At 40.3% G+C, this 22,460-nt stretch overlaps 1 protein-coding gene across 2 annotated transcripts in view; it reads right to left on the minus strand.

Moving 5' to 3' along the window:
• The window catches only part of MAN2A1 (mannosidase alpha class 2A member 1), a 121,816-nt gene that overhangs the window by 89,374 nt on the left and 9,982 nt on the right, over window positions 1-22,460 (minus strand). For both annotated transcript variants that reach the window (XM_065657020.1, XM_065657019.1), the window contains exons 2-3: window positions 19,348-19,608; window positions 9,784-9,928 (exon numbers count right to left, since the gene is read on the minus strand). In XM_065657020.1, coding sequence (XP_065513092.1) covers window positions 9,784-9,928; window positions 19,348-19,608 — 406 coding nt within the window. The remainder of the gene's footprint in view (window positions 1-9,783; window positions 9,929-19,347; window positions 19,609-22,460) is intronic.

A 22,460-nucleotide genomic window follows, 5' to 3' on the forward strand; every position in this document is an offset into this window, starting at 1 on the left:
TCTGAGAATTCTGTTCAGTTACATGTCCCATAAGAAGATGTTTGGATGGTGCAGATCTGCTTGCTGCAAGTGAGAAATCTCCAAGGAAATTTTAGATGCTGTATTTCCACTAGTACCCGCAGCCGAAGTATCGGTAAAGCCAACACTACACTGATAAAACTTAAATAGGACTTCAATCTGGTAAGGAAAAACAATATCCAATAAATATGAAAGCCAAAATGGAGTTAGAGATTTTGATGAACAAATTTATGACAACCTTACAAGCTAACTGCATTCGATTGGACTTGCATATTTGTCTATTTATAGTTACAACACAAAACCAACCTGTGGCTATTGTGGGACAGTATGATGAGAATGCTAACAGACTGATATACCAAAAAAAAAAAAAAAAAAAAAAAAAGCAGGGAATTGATGTAAGTCTTAATGAGCCTAATTTTGGTTGATAGCAAGGGCCTTTAGAATTAATCACCTGGGGAAGGGGATGTGTGTGTGTTCTTCTTCCAAAAGGACCAAACTGACTTCCTGCGAAATATGTTAAATCTCACTATGAGCTGGAAAAACAGTGCAAGAACCCAATGCCAGAGGTGCAATGTCTGTCCCTGCAGCAGACAGCAACAAAGAAACAGAAGAGACCAAGGGAAGAGGCCAATGATGTTACCTTGGGGCAGCTAAAGAAGTTACAACAAAATGCAAGTACTGTTATGACAGCAGCAGGCCGCTCACTCCAATTAATATTTTCTTAGCCTATTCGGGTATTATCTCTTGCAACAGTGCAGTAATAATGACGTGCATTGGGCAGATGGTGCATGGATACCACCAGAAGGTCAATTGCTGGAAAACAAGGATTGGATTAAACTTAATCAAGTGCAACAGTATTTTGTTGAGATCCCTGCTGTATGTATTTATAAGAAATTAATTGACAATTGTTTGTAAGGGAAGTTTCACCTGTTTTATCAGTGATGAGGAATGGAGGAGTGGTTCAGAGTAATTTAGATTTTGTTTCCATTCTGGGTCTTAATATGCCAGATATCTAAAATAACCACAGAAGATGTTTTGAATTTGTACTGGACCCCCTGTAAATTAGAGGCACTATCATATGAGAATGATACAGTTTTAAATTATTTGGATTAGGAATGAATTGGTGAAAAAACTTTCAGTGCATTTGTTTTCCTTCATTGTTGTAATTTGTATTATTCTATTTTATTGTAAATTGGTTTGTAATGATAATTTATAACAGGAAAATGGCATGTAGGGTATGATGATCCACAATGGACATTCAAACTCACCAACAGAATGCCCCCTTTTGACTTTGGAGGCAAGAGGTGACTGCACCACCACTCCAAAGTAGCCTGTCAGATCATGACTGTGGTCGCAGGATGGATTGTGTGGCAGTTGCACATTCCCCTAAGATTTAGAGCCTTCAATGGGGCCGTTGATGGCTCTTTATTACCTGTCCCCAGGTCACATCCTCCCTGGTCTCGGGGCAGGGTGACTTCACCTCTACCAGCTGGTGGGACAGAAGGGGTGGGACCCTCGGTCAATTGACAGGGTCCTCAACAAGACGTGCCCAGAGCTATGTCGTAATGCCCGCAGCCACATCTGACTAGACTAGAAAGCGGGATTCCCGCCGAAGATGCCCCTTGAGTGATCTTCTCAGAGCTGCGGGTCTGTAAACTAGAGTCCTTGTCTTGAATGAGCCCTTGCCTAATTTATGCAGGTGATTGTTTATTGTGAGTACCCTGAAGTGAGAGGCCTCTAGTTTTGTTTCTTGTGAGTGACTACATGCACGTCATGGATCCTCATTATTCTTATGTTATTGTATTCAAATAATCTCCTTAACTGATATCTGAACCTGTATTTTATGTTATCAGAGTGCTAAATATATGTAATACCATTGAAACTGAATTATAATGCTTATGAGCAAAATCAAGTAAAACAACACTTCCAAAAGAACAGTCTCAGATAATGTACAAGGCCTGATTTAGGATTTAGCCAGTGCCCTGAAAAACAAGTGCATAATTTAAGAATTAGCACTGTAAGATATAATGGTTAACATTATCTAATAGTATAAAATGATTAGACCCAAAAATTTGGTTTTCAGGCCTCAATCTGCACATATGGATTTTTGTGGGAATTAGGATGGCTGAGAAATCTACTTTTGCATGGATTAATAATACTGTCTGTGATTGTTGCTATATTGTTAATTGTGCGCTTGGTTTGTGCAAAAACAAAAAGGGAGGAATTGTGGAGGGACGGTTAGATAGTAGGGGTCATGTAAATCTAATACAGTTAGCAGAACAAGAGTTAGATAAGCAGCGAGCTCAGCTCATGTGAACCACAAGCAAGACGCTGACTTGGCAAAGTTATAAGGACCTTGACATTTAGTGTGTAACAACCAAAAGCCTTGTGGTCAGCAGTCCGTTGAGAAAAAGCGATGTAGAAACGAAAAGAATGTGGATCTAAGGGTGGAGTTGGTAGTTAAATTGTAACCAATAATGACCTTAAGTTTTGGAATATGCATAAGCCAATTACTGATTATACTGAATATCTGTTGCTAGACGAATTAGGTTAATGTAATCTCTAGATTTTAGCCAATCAGGTTATGACTAGTAGGCATAATTATTGGAACATGTATAAAATTGAACTGCTCTGTAATAAAGTTGGAGCTTGCTGATACTTATATTAAGTGTTTGCATCTTCCCTCGCTGCGGCAAATGCGACAAACAATGGTGACTGATTTGTCTTCGTATTAAAACACAACATGAATATATTAATTGGTGAACTTTCAATTTACAGTCTGAAACTTTGAAAGCTAAAGCTTGCAGATGTCATTCAACTAGCTTTTTTTTTTCCCTGCTTCAGCTTTATACTAACCTGTTCTTATATTATAGTGGGCAAGGCAACAGTCTAAATAATCTGTGTTCCAAACATGCCAGGAAAACTATGAAGTCACCTGAAAATCGTATCCAGATCTGGTCAACAGAAAATGAACCTGAAACTCCATAGTATATTAACAGCATCGAACTTTTATGTTTTAGTTTTCTTTTATATTAACACCGCAGTCAACTTCATAGGGCTATACAGATTTCCTGCTGAAAAATTGAGACTGTCTTAAATAACAAATAGGGGTTAATGTGGGTGCTAGTAAGGTAAAGTTACCAATGTTATAGATAATTAATGAAGTGCTAAAAAGTAGTATTTAGACCTGACATATATGCACATACACTTTCACATATAGTTTTACTTGCATAGAAATTGGGTGGGAGTGGACAGAGCAGAGGGGGAAATCTACTTTAGTCTCTTTCAATTCCACTTTAGTGCTGCTTGTACTAGGTCTGTAACAACCACATTCAGCAACAAAATATCCCATTCTGGTACACACATACATTACAAAGCACACAAGTCTCAATTCTTAAATAATTTAATGAGAAGACATTAACAAAATCATTACTGCCAACAGAGCAATAAATGCTAGAGGTGTCTTTTGACCCCTTGGGTCATATCTGAACATCACCTTCCAAGTCCAGTTGTGCCGCCTGACAATATCACTGTCCCTGAGCAGGGTTCTCCTCTCTGAAGTTCATCTGACCAATCGTTCATTAATCTGCTCCAGAAAGAAATGCCACCCATCTGTGATGGCTATAACATTACACACCACAGCCATTTGTAAATCAAGCATATCTCCGTGGCTTGAGATCAACCTGCACTGGGTAAGTACCCCCCAAATCAGACATGCTACTGAGGTCCTCATATTGACTGCCAGCAACTAAAAGGCAATTATGCCTGCCACTGATCAAAAGTGTGAAGGGGACTCATTCTCATACCTACTGAAGGGACAAGCATAGTGTGTAGGTCCTGGCTGAATTCACGCAGAAGCAGTTAACCCAGACTTAGCAGAATTTAGCAACACAGTTTCAGAGCATCAGTATGTAAGTGATCTCCCAAAACAGAACTTGGAACCTAAGACCTGCCCCTTCCCTACGGATTCTGTTTCAAGGCAGTTTCTTTGCCATTCAGCTATAGATTCTTACTAGCGTAACTGGTTACATGAAAAGTTAAAGTAGTCTCAGATGAGAAAACATAATATGTAATCAGAATTTAAAGCTTTTGCAGCTAATACAGTTATATCTTTACTGACCCCATTTCTTGGTAAATTTCTCAGTTCTCACACACATTGTTACACAATAGGTTCATTATGCCTTAAGCTTTTTTGACAGAAGGCATTTGCTTTGCACCATGCCTTTTAATCATCTGTGGGAAAGGAATAATATAACCATCAGCTGTATAAGAGATTTCAGATTTTACAGATAATTTCTCCTTCTTCCAAGTGCTTATTAATATGTAGTTTCATACTGCAGACAATTCCACAGATATGTCCTTAGCAAAAGCAGTACCAAGTCCGGAGATTTCTATAACACTCCTTGCAAAAGCGAACAATAACCAGTCCCGTACAATCACCTTTAGTGATGGAACTGTTTATATTTACCAGGATTATATCTCAGTTTAACTCTACTTGGTATCAGCCAAGAAGCCTCAACAAGCTGAGAGATACATTGTACGTATGAGGAGATGCAGATTTTTTTATTTTAGTTGCTGCTGATGGAAGGACAGACATAATTTTATAGTAAAGGCATGAAAAACTTAAGGAGGAAGACTTCAGGAACCAAAAATAGACACCTGTAAGAAAGTCAGCTACCAAAGGTGAATGATAATACCATTAAGACTTCAGGCAAGTCCTTGGGAATAACCTATGCAGGAAAAAAGTTGCAACAGAAAGATAAGAGACATCTCTCATAACTTGACAGAATTCTTCACATCTTGTTATTGAGGGGGCAGCCACAGAGAGGATTTCTTTCAGAGAGCTGGAAGAATAAGTACCTTACCATAGATTGAATGAGTGACTCCCTCCAAGATAGACATCTGAATGCTAGTAAAGACCCATCTCTGAAGCTAAGTTCATTATGGCCCACACCCCTATGTTTGGAACAGGACCAGAGCAGTGCTGGAGAGGGCAAAATAGAATCAGATTAAACTTCATTAAACAGAGCTCTCAAGTGCAGCTGGAGGTATCATTCAGATGCAAAATTAAAGAATAGACACAAATACACTTCCTGGGCAAGTAGAAAATTCCTGCTGGGAAAGTATGGGAAATTCCGTGATTGATAACACAAAGAGTTAAAGAGGAAAAGGTGTTGGTGAGGCTACCTCTGGTTGTAGAGCGGTATCTACAGCTGTCTTAGAAGTTTAATAATTCTGGTTACCCAAAAATGTTTTTGGAGGGGATGAGAGGGTGAGGCTTTTTGGTTTGGTTTCTGTTTGCTTTTTTGGTGGCATGTGTCCATGTTTTTTGGGACCCTTCTCATAGGTGCAATATATAGCTATTCAGTCTGCTAGCCCCAAAAGACATTTAAAAGTTTGGAGGCTCTGATGAAGCCTCCTCCAGCATAACCTGATCTTGATAGCCTTTGCTATTGGCTAGCTGAGCCAACAGCAGCCTGAAGACTGTATGCCTTGCTTGGCGAACAGTGAAAGGAATGTAATTCATAGTGACAGATGTTAGTATCTACCAAAATATCTTAATGGGAAAAGGTCCAGCAACTTTAATACTCCAGTTCCTTAGAATACAAGTGCTCAGTGGGCTACTTTTGGCTAGCAGAACTGGTGATACAGGGTGAAAAAAATACTAGATCAAGGCACCAAATGCCAAAGTTTGTCAGGCACAAAAGGTGCTAGCTGTGAAAATATACCACAGCTGATTATAGGAGGCAATACAGGAATCTAGATGCGAAGAAGAAAGTAGAAGGTTGGCTGTCAGAAAGCTAAAGGTTAGCTCCAAAGAGTCCTTCCAGAATGGCAACAGAAACTGGCCAATTCTGCAAGGAATACTGACAAGACAGGCCAGGTACCACTGATGAAATCAGCCCAATATATTTGTTTTGAAAGACAGCTGCAGAAGGAATGTAAATAAAATAATGAAATATATATATTAAAAGTGTAAAAAAAAAATACTAGAACCTGTTAAAAAAAAAAACCACACAAACAAAAAACAACAACTTGGGGTGAGTCAGTGCCAGAACACTGAGCCTCTTCCAAACCTCATGACTTGAATGGACACCAGCAAAGTTTTCTGCAAACCCCTTCCCAGCCTCCCTCAGGACCATTCCCCTGTAGCTCCCAAGTCTTGTCCTCCTGCAGAGCTACCTCAGCCTGCACTGTGCAGGGCATCTTCGTTCAATCCAACTGAAGTCAGCTCAGGAGGACAGACGTGACACTAGGCAACTGGCCTATAGCAGGATGCCAACCATCCTCCCACAATTAGGATATGATCCTACTAGCTTCAGCAGAAAGAAGCCTTCTAATAAGAACTAAGAGAATTAGAAGTTCTATACATTCCTTTAGGATGGCTTCAGATTTGTTAAATGACTGTACAGAGTGTGACTTCTTTCTAGGAAAGTTTTCAGGAGAGCAATAACCAGAGAGGAAATAAATGGACACAGGTTTAAAGACAGTTCTACAAAAAGGTAGATCAAAGTTTATACCGTGATTATTTTCTGTCAATATTTTTACTATATCCATAGTTTGTTATTTTAACTGTCATAACTGGACAATACAGTCCCTCCAAATTCCAGTGTTCATTTTCTTTGAAAACACGAGATATGTGCAAATAAAAGTCACTTATGTTCAAACTACCATATTTTGCTTCATTCAGATCCACAGTACTTCAAACAACAAATTAAATTTTTAGAGAGATACACAGTAGTAAAGATTAAAAATAACTGAAATTGTGGCTTTCCATAATAACAAGCAGCTTCACCTTCTCTTGGCTGGTGTACATGTACCAGGATTATATTACAGCAGTATAATTCACTGCTTTTTTTTTGTATTTTACAGTCATTTCAAAATAAAGTGACATTTCTCCATTTTATTCATTACACACTATATACTCACTTTGGAGGAAGAAGTGAAATCATGTAAGCATACCTAGGTTTCAGTTTAAATCCAGACTTTAGATTATCCCACTATAGGTTGGGGGAAGGGGTGTGCACAGAAGAGTAAAGAAAGTATTACAGTCAAAAACTTCAGATTTGCCATTGTCATATCTTCCAAAAAGCACATTTCTTCAGCACAGGCTAAGGGTTAAATACCTCTAACAGTCCAAAAAGTCAAAAAGCCTTCCTAGAGCTCCTCCTCACTACCAGAGAGGGTCTCGTGGATGCAGCAGCAATTGGTGGCTGCCTAGGCCACAGCAACCACGAAGCAGTCAGGTTTAAAATCTATGCTAACAGGAGGAAAATTGCCAGCAAGACCTCAGCTCTGGATATGAGGAGAGCAGACTTCAGGATGCTCGGAGAACTACTTAGTAAGGTCCCCTGGGAAGAAGCTTTTGAAGGTGCTAAGGTCTAGCAGTGCTGGTCACTTTTTAAGTATCACCTACTAAAAGCAAAGAACCAGGCAATTCAAAATGTCAAAAGTCAAGCAGGTGAGGCGAAAAGCCAGCTTGGCTGAGCAGGGATCTTCTTCTTGAAATACGACAAAAAACCAAAGTATATGGTCAGTGTAAGCAGGTCAGGTATCAAAGGAGGACTACAGAGATGCTGCTCACCACTGTAAGGAAGAAATTCATGCAGCCAAAGTTCAATTAGAGTCAAACCTGGCCAGTACTGAAAGGGAAAATAAAAAGGGCTTTTTAAAATACGTAAATGGCAAAAGGCAAGCCAGAAATAACATTGGTCCATTACTTAATGAGCATGGTCACCTTATTAACAGGGACATAGACAAAGCTGAAATGTTTAATGCTTTCTTCACCTCAGCCTTCAACACCAATGATGGACTCTGGAGCCCCCATAGGTCTAGCTGGAGAGCCACGGCTGCATCAGTAATAAACTCCCAATCAATCAGGAACTTGTATGGGATTTGCTACTCCAGCTAGAGCCCTACAAGTCGATGGGGCCTGATGGGATTCATCCAAGGGTGCTTAAAGAGCTGGGTGATGTCATAGCGAGACCTCTCTCTGTGATTTTTCAACACTCTTGGGAATTAGGAGAGGTCCTGGATGACTGGAAGCTGGGAAACGTTGTCCCAGTCTACAAGAAGGGCAACAGGGATGACCCCAGAAACGACAGGCCTGTCACTCTCACTTCTGTTCCTGGCAAAATCATGGAGATTCTTCTGGGAGTTACTGAAAAACACACGAATGACGACGCAGTTATTGGTCCCAGCCAGCATGGGTTCATGAGGGGAAAGTCTTGCTTGACCAACTTCATTTGATTCTACAACAAGGTTACCCACCTAGTTGACCAAGCGAAGCCTGTTGATGCAATCTTTTTGGATTTCAGTAAAGCCTTTGATACTGTCTCTCACAGTATCCTCTGGACAAGATGTCCAGCGCACAGCTGGGTAAACACACAGTGCGGTGGGTGAGCAATTGGCTGACAGGCCGGGCTTAAAGGGTCCTGGTAAATGGGGTTATGTCGGGCTGGGGATCAGTCACTAGCGGGGTTCCGCAGGGATCCATCTTAGGGCCTGCACTCTTCAATGTCTTCATAAATGACTTAGACGCAGGACTTGAGGGATTGCTTGTTAAGTTTGCTGATGACACTAAACTGGGAGGAGCTGTCGACACTCTCGAGAGCACAGAGGCCCTGCAGAGGGATCTGGACAAACTGGAGAACTGGGCAATCACCAACCGCATGAAGTTCAACAAGGGCAAATGCTGGATTTTGTACCTGAGACACGGCAACCCTGGATGTACATCCAGACTGGGGAACGAGGTGCTGGAAAGCAGCTCTGTGGAGAGGGGACTGGGGGTTCTGGTCAACAGCAAGTTGAACATGAGCCAACAGTGTCCCTGGCAGCCAAGAGGGCAACCGTGTCCTGGGTGCATCCAGCACAGCATGGCCAGCCGGGCAGGGAGGTGATTGTCCCGCTCTGCTCTGCACTGGTGCGGCCTCACCTGGAGCACTGTGTGCAGTTCTGGGCGCCGCAGGATAAAAAGGAGATAAAGCTACTGCAGAGTCTCCAGAAGAGGGCTACGAAGTTGGTGAAGGGTTTGGAGAGGAAGCCGTCTGAGGAGCGGCTAAAGTCACTTGGTTTGTTCTCCCTGGAGAAGAGGAGACTAAGAGGAGACCTCATTGCGGTCTATACCTTCTTCACAAGGGGAGGAGGAAGGGCAGGCGCCGATCTCTTCTCTTTGGTGACCAATGAGGGAATGGCAGGAAGATGTGCCAGGAGGGGTTTAGGTTGGACATTAGGAAAAGGTTCTTCCCCCAGAGGGTGCTGGAGCACTGGAACAGGCTCCCCAGGGAGGTGTCACGGCCCCAAGCCTGACAGTGTTCAAGAAGAGACCGGACAAAGCCCTCAGACACATGGTGTGAACTGTGGGGTTGCCATATGCAGGGACAGGAGTCGGACTCAATGATCCTTGTGGGTCCTTTCCAACTCAGGACATTCTATGATTCTGTGAGAACAGGCCATATTTAATGCAGCAATGAATAAACCAACTGGGTTACTGGCAGGATGAACACAGAAAATCCATGTTATCTTCCAATACCAACAATGAAGATCTACTCCAGTAAATAAATAAGTACATGTACAACTTTCATCATAAGTTGTTACTTGAAGCCAATGGCACTTCAATTATATATCTGCTTAACTGCCTTTCTAGACTTAAATCTAACACATTAAGTAGTATGCTTCAAAAAATCCAAATCTCAACAGAAATGGTAACATATTTCTGAATTCAAAAGCCTCTAGATACCCGAATGAATACAGTTACAATATTACCTGGGTCATTATGTGAGTGAGGCACGACAAAAACTTGAAGTGGTTCACTGTCCCATTCATTTTCATTGTATGCAATATCAAATCCTTGTTTCCACACACCACCATCTGGATTATCAAAAGGAAGAATGTCATAGACATCCAACATCTAAAAAAGAGTAAAAGGAATTTAAAACATGAATTCACAAAACCAGTTCTACTATTGAAAACCAAAGCTGTTTTCATAAAAAATGGATCAGCTTGTTCATTACACAGGGAGAGCTGAAGTGTCAAATGAATAGAAAAGTGACAAATGAGAGCAAGTTTCAAGTCACACTAGGACACCCAAGACACAGCTGGTAGGAAGAGGAGCATTTGGCAGGCCCCATTCTGAGGAAACTGAAATGGATTAGATAAACAGTAGAAATAAGAGCCTTAAGTCACAAAAATTATGACAGCTCGCAATGGCATTGGGGGAAGAAGGTAGGGAGAAAACTATATAGAGCAGCACAATACACTAGAGGAATGCAGAAGATGGAGAGGACAAACTATGAAAGCAGTAAGAAGGCATGACAACATGAGAGAGATTGAGGCAAAAGTCAAACTCACAAAAGGGAATGGAAAGAATCTATCAAGAAAAAAATGGCCAGAATTATAGCCAATGACAAAACTCCTTATATACTTACTGTTGCCCAGTATACTAATTACACAAGGAAGGACATATTTCATTTGTCAATGCAAATAAGGTCACAGGTAAATAAAGCAACTCTAGAGGTACTTTAACAAGTTCCTACAAAATTTAGATACCACCAGATAGCTCCAAAGAGAATCTTCTAACGTGAGTTTAGGCCAAAGTTCCCATATCCAACTTTTCCTTCTGTTTTTGTTTTGCCTTTTACTGGCACTAATAGTTTAAATAACTTAAACTAATCTTCAGGTCTAATCCCATGTTAGAACACAATTGCACACCTGACAAACTTTCTTCAACAAACTTTTCACTTCCACAGAAATAGCCTATAGGAGTCATTTACTACATAGAATCATAGAATGTCCTCAGTTGGAAGGGTCCCACAAGGATTGTCAAGTCCAACTCCTGTCCCAGCATATGACAACCCCACAGTTCACAGCATGTAGCTGAGGGTGTTGTCCCGTCTCTTCTTGAACACTGTCAGGCTTGGAGCCATGACACCTCCCTGGGGAGCCTGTTCCAGTGCTCCAGCACCCTCTGGGGGAAGGACCTTTTCCTAATGTCCAACCTAAACCTCCCCTGGCACATCTTCCTGCCATTCCCTCAGGTTCTGTCACTGGTCGCCAAAGAGAAGAGATCGGTACCTGCCCTTCCCCCTACATGAACACCATGAGAGTTACAACTTGCCAGTGATAAGCTAAAAGCTCATGGGTCAACATAAAGACAGAGAAATTATTTGACAATTACCACCACAGACAAAACAGATCTGACTTGGGGAACATTAAGTTAATTTATCGCCAATGAAAACAGAGTTCGATAGTGAGAAACAAAGACAAAACTAAAAGACCTCCTCCCCACCTCTCCTCTACCCTGGTTCAACTTCAATCCTTCACTTCCAACTCCTCTATGCCTTCCTACACGAAGTGGTGCAGCGGTACAGCAGTTGTGGTCAGTCCATAACGGTTCCCCTCTGTCACTCCTTCCTCCTCACAGCTTTTGCCTTCTCCAGCATGGGGTCCCTTTTACAAGCTACATGAACTATTCCAGCATGCGATCCTCTCCACAGGCTACAGTTCTTCAGGAATTCCTCCAGTGTGGATCCCTCATGGGCCACAGTTCCTTCTGAAAATATCTACCCGCTCTGCCATGGGATCCTCCATGGGTTGCAAGGAAATACTTGCTCCACGGTGGTGCACCCCACCAGCTCCAGTGGCTTTTGGCACAGATATCACCCCTGGAGCCCCTCACTGCCAACACCTGGACACCTGCACCCAGTACATTCTGCCCTCACCTCTGTGAAACACATATTTAAGAACAGTTGATAAAATATACATTCATCACATGTTCTTCACAAACTTCACTTACATCTACAAAAAAAGAGTCCTACACCAAAATCAAAATAACATAACAACATTGAAGAAGTGTAAATTTTACACACATAGTAAGTCTCCGCCCCTTGTCCCTTCGTCTCATTACAACAACAAAAGAATCCCCACAGTTAATTTCACTCTGGCAATGTCCAATCCAAGTTTTGACCATTACCACTCCCAATTACTGTCCTTATCTGTCATTCCTTCAAGGCCCAGGCTGAGTGCCAGAAATTACTGCAGTGGGTTGACCTTGGCTGGGTTGGCATCTAGCAGCCAAGGTTAACCCACCACAGGCCTTCAGCTTAAGATATAAAGAAAATTAAGTAACATTAGACTGGAATACAAGCCAATGTAATCCTAGAACCAGCAGAGACTCAGTTGGGCCTACAGTGTCCATGCACTAGACATCTATTGCCTGTACAAGAACTTCTTGTCACATCACTGCTTCACGAGGATTGCTTCCACCTTTGAACAACATTGCTTAATGGAAAATGCAGGTGCAATACTTGCAGATATAGGCATGCTGTAAGGCCAGCTTGGAGGGACCAAGTAAGATTTACAATGAAATCAACCTAATATATTTTCTTGCTTTTCTAAAATTTGATTGAGGAACTCTAATTTTAATGCGAAATGTGACCTTCTGAAGAAAATTAAGTGCATACTCTGTAAGTTTTCCAGTTACCAAGGAGTGACCTTAAGACTGATAAACTCTTTTGACATTTCAACTATGAAAACTTACTTGTTTAAACAGCAACAACTGATGAATTGCCCACATTCTTGTGAGTTTTTCTCATGGATGGAGCCTGAATTTCACAAGCAACCTTCTGCAGTTTGTAAGACAACAATTTTTACAGTCCATAACATACACAATTTTTTTTTTTTCATGCTCCCATGATCATTAGCTCAAGAGCTGGAAACTGCAATTCAGGAAGCACTTGTCTGAAATGACTGGCTCAATGACTTTGTCCATCATCTAGAGAGGTTTGCTGACTGCCAGGGGCCTGGATCCAGGATGTTGTAGAGGAACTGTCAAAGCTTGTTCAACTCACTGACTTCTACCAGTTGTTATTATTCCATGTGGGTATCAATGATGCTGCCAGGGGCAACCCAGACTGCATCAGAAGTGACTACAAAGCTCTGGGACTAGTAATCAAGGTCACAGAGGCCTAGGTGGTGTCCTCTTCAATCTCTCCAGTGAGGGGTAAGGGTACAAGAGGAGAACACAAATAATATAGGCCAATAATTGGCCTCAGAGCTGGTGTTGGCAACAGGTTTTGGGGTTCTATGACCATGGGAGCCTGTTTGCAGATCAGTTTCTGCTTAGGAGAGATGACATCCAGCTCACTAAGTGGGGCAAAGGTATCTGCCAGGATGATGGCTGACTTCTTAAGTGGAGCTTTTAGCTTGGAATAAAGGTGAAGGGAGAAAGTTATCAGCAGCCCTGTGAGGGAGTGGGACAAGACTGGTATGATATGAAAGGAATAAAAAAAAAAAATAAGGCAACAAAATAGGGCTTAATTAGTGTCAGCTCCAGCATGTGCTTGTAAGCAAGGAAGTGCCTACAACACACAACTACAGAGAAATCCCCAAAACCCTTTACATGAAATCAGTATGCCAGGGTACCTCTCTGAAGCACACTAACACACACACCATGGGGAATAAGCGTGATGAGTTAGAGATCTGTGTGCGATTTCAAGTCTACGATCTTGTCAGAATCATGGAGAAATGGTGGGATGACTCTTATGACTATACAGTTGCAATGGAGGGATACAAGACCTTGAGGGAAGACAGGCCAGAAGGACCAGGAGAGAGCGTTGGCCTTTATGTGAGAGAGCAGCCAGTGTGCCTGGAGCTCTGCCTGCGGATGGACAAGAAGCCAACTGAGAGCTTATGGGCAAGGACTAAAAAGCAGACCAGTATGTAGCAGATGTCTGCTATAGGCCACCTGACCAGGAATAACAAGTGTCTTCCGCAAACAGACAGGAGCAGCCTCACATTTGCAGGACCCAGTCCTCATGAGGAACTTCAACCATCCTGTTATGTGCTGGAGGGACAACACATCAGGGTATAAACTATCCAAGAGGTTCCTGGAGTGCATCAGTGACTAATTCCTAACCCAAGTGACAGAGAAGCCAGTGAGGAGAGGTGCTCTGCTGGATCTCTTACTTGTCAACAATGACAGGCTTGTTGGGGCTGTGAAGGTCAAAGGCAGCCTTGGCTACAGTGATCATGAGACGATAGAATTCAGGACCCCGAGAGGAGGAAGGAGGGCAAAAAGTAAGCTCACATTAGTGGATTTCAGAAGAGTACACTTTGGTGAGTTTGTTTGGCAGAGTCAAACAGGATAAGACCCTGGAGTGAAAAAGGATGCAGGAGAGTGGAAGTATTCAAGGGTCACCTCCTCTCGCCTCAAGAGCAGTCCATTATAATGAGTAGGAAGTCAGACAAAAATGCCAGAAGGCCTGCATGAATGAACAAGGAGCTCCTGGCAAAACCCAAACACACACAAAAAGTATATAGAAGTTAGAGGCAGAAACAGATAATGTGGGAGGAGTACAGAGACATTGTCTGAGCATCCAGAGATTAAGTTACATAAGCTAAAGCCCCAATGGAATTCAGTCTGACCACAAATGTCAAAGGCAACAAGAAGGGCTTCTCTAAGAAGACAGGTGACAAAAGGAAGGCTAGGACCCACAGCTGAATGAGACAAGGGGGCTGGTGACATAGGACATGGAAAAGGCTGAGGTACTGAATGCCGTCTTCATCTCAGTCCAGCTTTCAGGAATCCCAGGTCCTAGAGACCAGGGGAAAAGTCTGGAGCAAGGAAGACGTGCCCTTGGTGGAAAAGGACCAGGTCAAGGAATACTTAAACTGGACAGACGTAAGTCCAGGGGCCCTGGTGGGATGCACCCGCACATACTAAGGAAGCTCGTCACTCCTATCTTCAAGAAGGTCAACAAGGAGGACCCAGTGAACTACAGGCTCATCAGCCTTACCTTGACCCCTGGGAAGGTGATGGAGCAGCTAATCCTGGAAATCATTTCCAGGCATATGAAGGACCAGAAACTCAACAGGAGTAGAGACCACAGATTTACCAAAGGACAGTCATGCTTGACCAACTTGAGAATCTTCTATGATGAAATGACTGCCCTGGTAGATACTGCCTGCTTTGGTTCTTTAATGCTTTTGGCACTGCCTCCTGCAACATCCTCATAGAGAAGCTGCTGATGCATGGACTGGATGAGAACACAGTGAGATGGACCAAAAACTAGCTGAAAAGCCAGGCTCAGAGGGTCATGATCAGTGACATGAAGTCTAGTTGAAGGACAGTAACCGGTGGTGTACTTAGGGGTCACTACTGGGTCCAATCCTGTTTAACATCTTCATTAATGATTTGGATGATGGGGCAGACTCAGCAAATTTGTCAACACCACCAAACTGAGAGCAGTGGCAGACACATTAGAGGGTCATGCTGCCATCCAGAGAATCTCAACAGGCTGGAGAAATGGGCTGACAGGAACCTCATGTAGTTCAACAAAGGGGAAGTGCAAAGTCCTGCACCTGGGGAGTAACAACCCAGGCATCGGTAAATGCTGTGGACAGCCAAGCTGGAAATCAGCTTTGCAGAAAACGACCTGGGATCCTAGTGGACACCAAATTGAACATGAGACAGAGATGTGCCCTTGCATCAAAGGCCAATGGCATCCTGGTCTGCATTACGGAGTGTTGCCACCAGGTCAACGTGATCCTTCCCCTCTACTCAGCGCTGTGAGGCCACCTGTGGAACACTGTATCCAGTTCCAAACTCACCAATACAGGAGAGATGTGGAACACACTGGAGAGAGTCCAGCAAAGGGCTACTACGACGATGAAGGATTGGAACAGCTCTTCTACGAGGAAAGGCTTAGAGAGCTGGGAATGTTTAGCCTAAAGAAGGCTTGGGGTGATCTTATCCATGTGTACAAATAAGTGAAGGAAAAATACAGGGAAGAAGGAGTCAGGTTATTTTCAGTGGTGCCCAGTGACAGCACAAGAGGCAATGGGAACAAACTAAGACACAGGAGGTTTCTGCTGAACATCAGGAAACCCTTTTTCGCTGTTAGGGTGACTGAACAATGGCACAGGTTGCCCAGAGAGGTGTACAATCTCCATTCTTGAATATACTCAAAGGCTATCTGGACACAGTCATGGGCAACTGGCTCTAGGTGACCCTGCTTGAGAAGGGGGTTGGACCAGATAACACCCCAGCCTCAACTATTTGGTCATTCTGTGACTCAAATGTTAATCAGAATCAGCTAAAAAAGGTAAAAAAAAAAATTAAGATTCAAAAACTTCCACTGGAATAAACTGAAGCCAGATCAGACTAAAATCACTGTGCTTGTGCCAAGACATCAAGAAGACAGATGTTAAGTCATTTTATCTTTCATGTAACATCATCCGCAGTAAGAACTGTGCAAAGGCTTAATTACAAGTTACATCATCACTTGACCAGGTTACATGACTGCAAGTGAAGAATAACTTCCAAGTACCTAATCAGTAAGACGCAAAAAAGGTTCAAGACAAGTATTTCCTGGACTTATTTTGATTTAATTTCTAAGTATAAGATGTTGATCTAGTAAGCAAAGGCTTTGTAAATAGACAAACAGAAATTCAAAAAGAATGCTGCCTGCCTTCATTATAGCTGCTTCAGAAGACAGTCATGTTGCTACAAGCTTTCCAATTAAAACATTTGAAAACTTATCAGTTGTCTTTTTTTCTCCTATATGGGCTTATTCTTTCTCTACACCAAGGGACTTAGACTTCTGAAGTAACACAAGTCTTGGGCAAACATCACAGCATTTACCCCAGTGAACACTAAACTACTGCATAGAAGAAATAAAAGTATAACTCATGTCTCTTTGTCCATCTTTTTCAAGAGTGATTCATATCTCATTTTTAAAAGGAGAGACATTATTAAGCAGATATAATGTCAGATACTTCAGTGGTTGAAGGGGACAAGAGATGAGACACCTCACTGTATTAGTTAAAAGACCTTCCAACTCAGCATGATGGCTGTTTAGAATTCTGTCTTTGACAACGAATTCCAGATACTTCTTGAACTACTGACCTAAAACAGTATCAGATCATAACCATATTTAATCCAGGGTTCTTCATTTTATTACCTAGCTCCATTTTTAAAAATTTAATTTGAATTATACCAATTCTCAATTCAGTGTTATTTTCAATGGCCAGCTGTATTATAATTTTCTACCTACTTACAAACACCACAAGTAACAAAGTATACAACTTCTTGATTTACAATTCCTCCACGAAAAAAATCTTTTCACTATCCTATCCAAGAATCTTTTGGGTCTCATGTTATTAGTATCTTTTGTCCACTTTATGCAAAGAAAATACATCTCTTTGAGTAGGAAGGCCTGGTAATATTTCTCACTGAAATTCTACAAAGGTTTTTAATCCATATTTGAATGCATTCTCGTAACAGTTTCTCCATTATTGGGAGACATAATGCACTCATAATTTATTCAGTGCAGCCTCTTTTGCCTTCATTCTCTAGAGTGATTTTTATCCAAACAATACACCTCAACTATATCAGCTCTTACTTCCTTCTAGTCTCTCTTTTCATTCTCATACATCCACTTAAATGACAAACACGGAAAAAGTAAGGTCCAAATCTGTGTGTTTAAGTTAATGTTTATGAACAGCAGGTAATTACCACTTACAAGCTTCTTTTAGAATTTAAAATATAGTTTTAAAAATGCTCCAAATCATCTACTCAGAATTTCTCAGTCTTTTTTAAAATATCTAGAAGAAAATAAATTAACTGAGCTTGCAGAATACATCAGGCTTGACAAAGTATCAAACAGTATAACCTGTATTCATATAAAGTAATTTAGATCAGCTCGTTAACAGTGTTTCAGGAATTCTGCTAAAGTCAAGGTCTTAGATTCCATAACTGAAATGTGGGTCAGACTCACAGAAGGAAAAACTGCATACAGAAGCAGTATTAAAGTGACTTAATGATGACGGTGGACAACCTGCTGAGTACAAGGTACTAATGCAATGACACGAACATTAGAGCCCTCCCTGTGCAAGGCAAGGAAAGTATGAGTAGGGCAACATTATTAAAGTATATTCCCTACTATTATTTGTTACTTAAGTACATGCATATAACCTTAAAAGAGAATTATCAAAAAGCAGTTTCACTACTATAGCGTACCATTAGGTAGGTACATTAGCTGACATTGTGCAAATGTGAAGCAAAACATGAGAACGGTTTAAGTAAACACGTTTTACTTTCCATTCATAAGAGGTTAACATGTCCAAAAATTTAAGCCAACACATTTTATCTCAAAATTCACAACTCACATTTACTGTAACTTATTTCTAATGCATCTGAAAAAAAGCACATCACTTAATATAGTAACAGACTGTATGAGAAATAACCTGTTAACAATCCAGTAACTTGAAAACATGTAATCCTAAACCCGTATGCTTTACTTTCCTGCACAGAAGTCTTAATGCATATTAGAAACACGAACAGTCAGATATTGCCTTAAAAAAAACTACTTTCTCTGTAAAAGACATATTAAAGTGGTACCTTGCCCTGAAGAACTTAAAGGCATTATAAATGATGCATCAGAGGTTACAATTGTTCTAATACGTGTACTTATTCATCCTAAGTCTGCTTTCTCCTGCAATAGAAATATTTTCACTTCTAGAATGAGAAAGCTGGACTTCAGAATTTCATCTTTGCTTTAGAATACTATGAATATTTATAGTACTCCCACAAGACCCCCAAAAACAGTAGAGATCACAAACTTCACAAAGTATTCTCAGTGCTCCTGAAACACTCCATTAAAACTGAATATGTAGAGTCCATGAACTCAAAAGCACTGCCAGAAAGCAAAATAAATTCAACTTGAAGTGTTTGACTTCAAAAACTTCAACCTCTCCAGTTCATGCCAACCAGTCAACATGGTATATGTTCTTCCTTTCTGATCAAAGTGCCTATACAAAACTGGAGACACACAAGAATGCTGAAATACAGAAATGGCATTCAAAAGGGAACACAGTACAGATTTTTTAAAAATTATTAATATTTGACTATTCTTTACCTCTCCGTGAAGACCCATCTACACATACATCCCTAAAATGTAAAACCTGTTTAAATCAAAACTATCCACTATTTCCACTTTATTTGTCATCAATTTTAGAACAATTTGGGGAAACTGAAGGAGTTTCTCAAAAGATTTTTTTCCAAAGAACTTCTGATAGTACTGCACAATAATCAGTGGCTTTTGTTTGCAGGTTTTTTAAAGAAATTTTAAGCTTTCTGAAATGTCAGCTCTTCATAATCACTGTTCCATTTCTAGACAGGTGAAAAGCAACAGATTCATAACACGTGTTAAACACAAGAGTCACTTGAACAATTCTATTGTGTCTTAGATTAGGATCTTAGTACCGAGCTCTTACCAGCAATTAGACATTTTCAGAATTAAAAGGTAACGACAGATAGGACTTGCTTACCTGTACATCTGAACTATGACTTCCACTTTTTGCAGCAAACAAACAATCCTCAGAATCAACTGCAAGCAAAACTGAAGCAGAAGGAAAGAGCTCAGCAACAGATCCTTGACTGAAGTTTATAGCCTCTGGATTTCTTTGTCCATCCTTTACCGATTCACTCAGATTGATCACAGAATCTCGTATGTTTGAAATAATCTCATTATTTTCTGCCAACAGGCGTTCTAAATGATCTATTTTTTCTTGCAATATGGAAAGTTGGCCCTGTTAACAAAAAAAAAAGAAAAAAAGGTTGAGTTATTTCTCAGACCAATTCTTGACAGAATTAAAGTATTTATATATATATATTGATTTCACAATAGTATATGATCACACAAAAAACCTGAATACATCTTTATTCCATATTTTATGTAAAGAAACTAATAAGAAATTGTACCAACATATGAAATCTCCTCTCAGAATAAAGAAAAAGAGCGAAAGTTATATTTTCCACTATGAACCTGAATTTGCAGCACAAGATTTAATCAGTGATACAAATATATTCTTAAAAGGTCACATTGTTTGAAGTACCAATTAAGCCAATTTCAACTTTTTTCATGTCTTTCATAGATTTGCAAAAATCTGATCTTTTCATTTATCATCACGTCAGAACAAAGAGAAAGCCGGCTTTTAGAAGGCATCACATCCTAATGCGATTGATAGGATACATACACTTTAGGTTTCTCCTGTACATGTAAAATAGTATTTCAATAAATATTGAGTTTCTTATTTTCAGTGAAATTTAGAGATAAATCAACAAAAGCACTTAATGAGGGTAAAAGATCCCTGAACAGCCCAATCATAGTAATTATCTGTATAACTGGACCATTACAAACATCAAGATAATCCTGTAAAAGACAGCTCAGACTGATAGCACTTTCAGTCTGAAGGTCATATTCAGTTGCTGAAGAGGATTTTGTAGATGATTCTAGTGTGCATAGCGAGAGTAAGGATACAGAATAACATCAATATGAATTAAGTCAGTGTATCTCCCAAAGCAACTTGGAAGGAGAGAGAGACACCGCAAAGCAATTTAATAGCACCTAATCCCAGCATTATTGGAATACAGGTGGGAGCACAGCAGAACAAGGTACCTGGAAATGCTGCTGCCTTCTCATGTACTATCCACTCCTTCCAAATGATTTGATGCACGCTTATTTTTCAGGCATGAATGCATTAGCTTTTATAGAATCACAAAACACCAGATTATTTACCATGTTTTTAGGGATATTTCATCTTAACAGTAATTAATTTGCTTCCACAGACTGACTGCAAGCTAACAATAATAAGATAGAGAACAAAAAGCCAGTCACTTCCTATCATCAAAGTTGTGGTCAGACCCCAAAAAATACAATGTACTATTAAGTTTTTTTCAAGAAGCTGTCAATACAACAAAACCCACTGCAGATTCAGGCATTTACATTCTCCCCATTACATTCAACACAAATAACATTGATTCAATAGGCAGCTACTGTGACCTATGATTTTAATGACAAGTAAAATTTTTTCCTAGCACAAATGCCTTATTTTCTAAGTAATATAGAATAATATTAGAAACAACACATGTACATGAGACTTTTCCCCTTTGACAATAACTCATTTGAGGTCTTTGCATTTTCTTTTTAAGGGACAAATTGCTTTCCTCATTGCCAAGTTAATTCAAACTTCTGTAGTTAGGCTGCAGTTTGCAAAGGATTAAGCCGCCTTTCTAAATTGTGATGTGCACTTTCTTTTAAATTCTGCTCACTTTTAGAAGTCTGCAGGAATAAAAAACACCATCCGCTGCCAAGAGATACTAGTCAGCCTTTTGAGTCCTACTAAATCGTCATTGCTATAATTCTATCTTTATTAAGGTTATTTGTAATTCTGCAGAAGATACATTTTAGTATTTTTTAACATCTTGGTAAGTTTGTCCCCTCTGCTTTCTGGGCTGTGTAACGTGCTGACCCACTGCTTTTTTTTGTTGTTTTTTTTTCTTAGACTGATACACTCTGGAAACAATAACAGGCTTTAAAATGCAACACAACCAAACAGCCATTCTTTCCCAAAAGACGAAAATATATTTTGACAACAGATCCAGATTAAGCTAATTGAAATGTAGGGCAAACAACCTACAATCTCAACAAATTAAAGACAAATACTAGAAACTTATAAAATAGATGAACTGAAAACAACAGGAAATCAACATGCAGATGACGGGATACTGGAAAGAAAAAAACTGTAGTCCCGCGCCCCCTGGTGGCACAAAAGAAGCAACCAGACTGAAATCTTTCAAATGCTACATTAAAGGTTAGCGTGCACACACCTTTTTGTGTAAAATTCGTATTTTTCCCTTTCGATGCCTGTGGCATTTTAGAAGAAAGAAAGGCTTCTCTACTCAGAAAACTAATAGCCTATTATGCCATTCACTCTAAAAATAACATATATAAAATAATACTGATTGGGGCTTTACAGGCTGCCCAGCATAGGCTCTGATCTTCAGATTCCTAAGAAGCTAAAGTGTAGCTGCCATCTATATAAATTATTGTCTGCTTCACTGCACATCACTATAGTTCAAAGTTACCAAGTGTGCAAGAAACTGAAACACTGTTCACACCTACCCCACCAATGTATGCGCTGCCTCCACAACTATAAAATCAGACAATTGTTTAAAATTTATATGCTCATTCACATATGTTCAAGAAATACTTCACCTCTTCCTACAAGAAAATAGTTTTATATTGCCTAGCAATAGCCTGTCAACTACGTAGTCATGGATTAGACCACCAATCTGCCTCACATCATATAGCCAATTACAGCCTCTCCAGCACTGGCTAATAACAGAACAAACAAACAAAAAACCCCAACAAAACAAAACACCACACACCACCAAATAGATGTTAAGACTGATCCTTCCTTTGGCATATACTGCCAACCTCTATGGGTCAGATATAATCTTAAAATGTGGAGGTCATGTCATACTTCATATCTATAAGATGGTCCTTTCATTTAACTTCTTATACTTTAAGCCCTCAAATATCCACAAAAGCAATTTCTACCACTTTGATGTTTATTATAGGACAAAACACTTTGCTTTG

This window comes from Caloenas nicobarica, chromosome Z, assembly GCF_036013445.1.
Source record: "Caloenas nicobarica isolate bCalNic1 chromosome Z, bCalNic1.hap1, whole genome shotgun sequence".
Taxonomy (NCBI): Eukaryota; Metazoa; Chordata; class Aves; order Columbiformes; family Columbidae; genus Caloenas; species Caloenas nicobarica.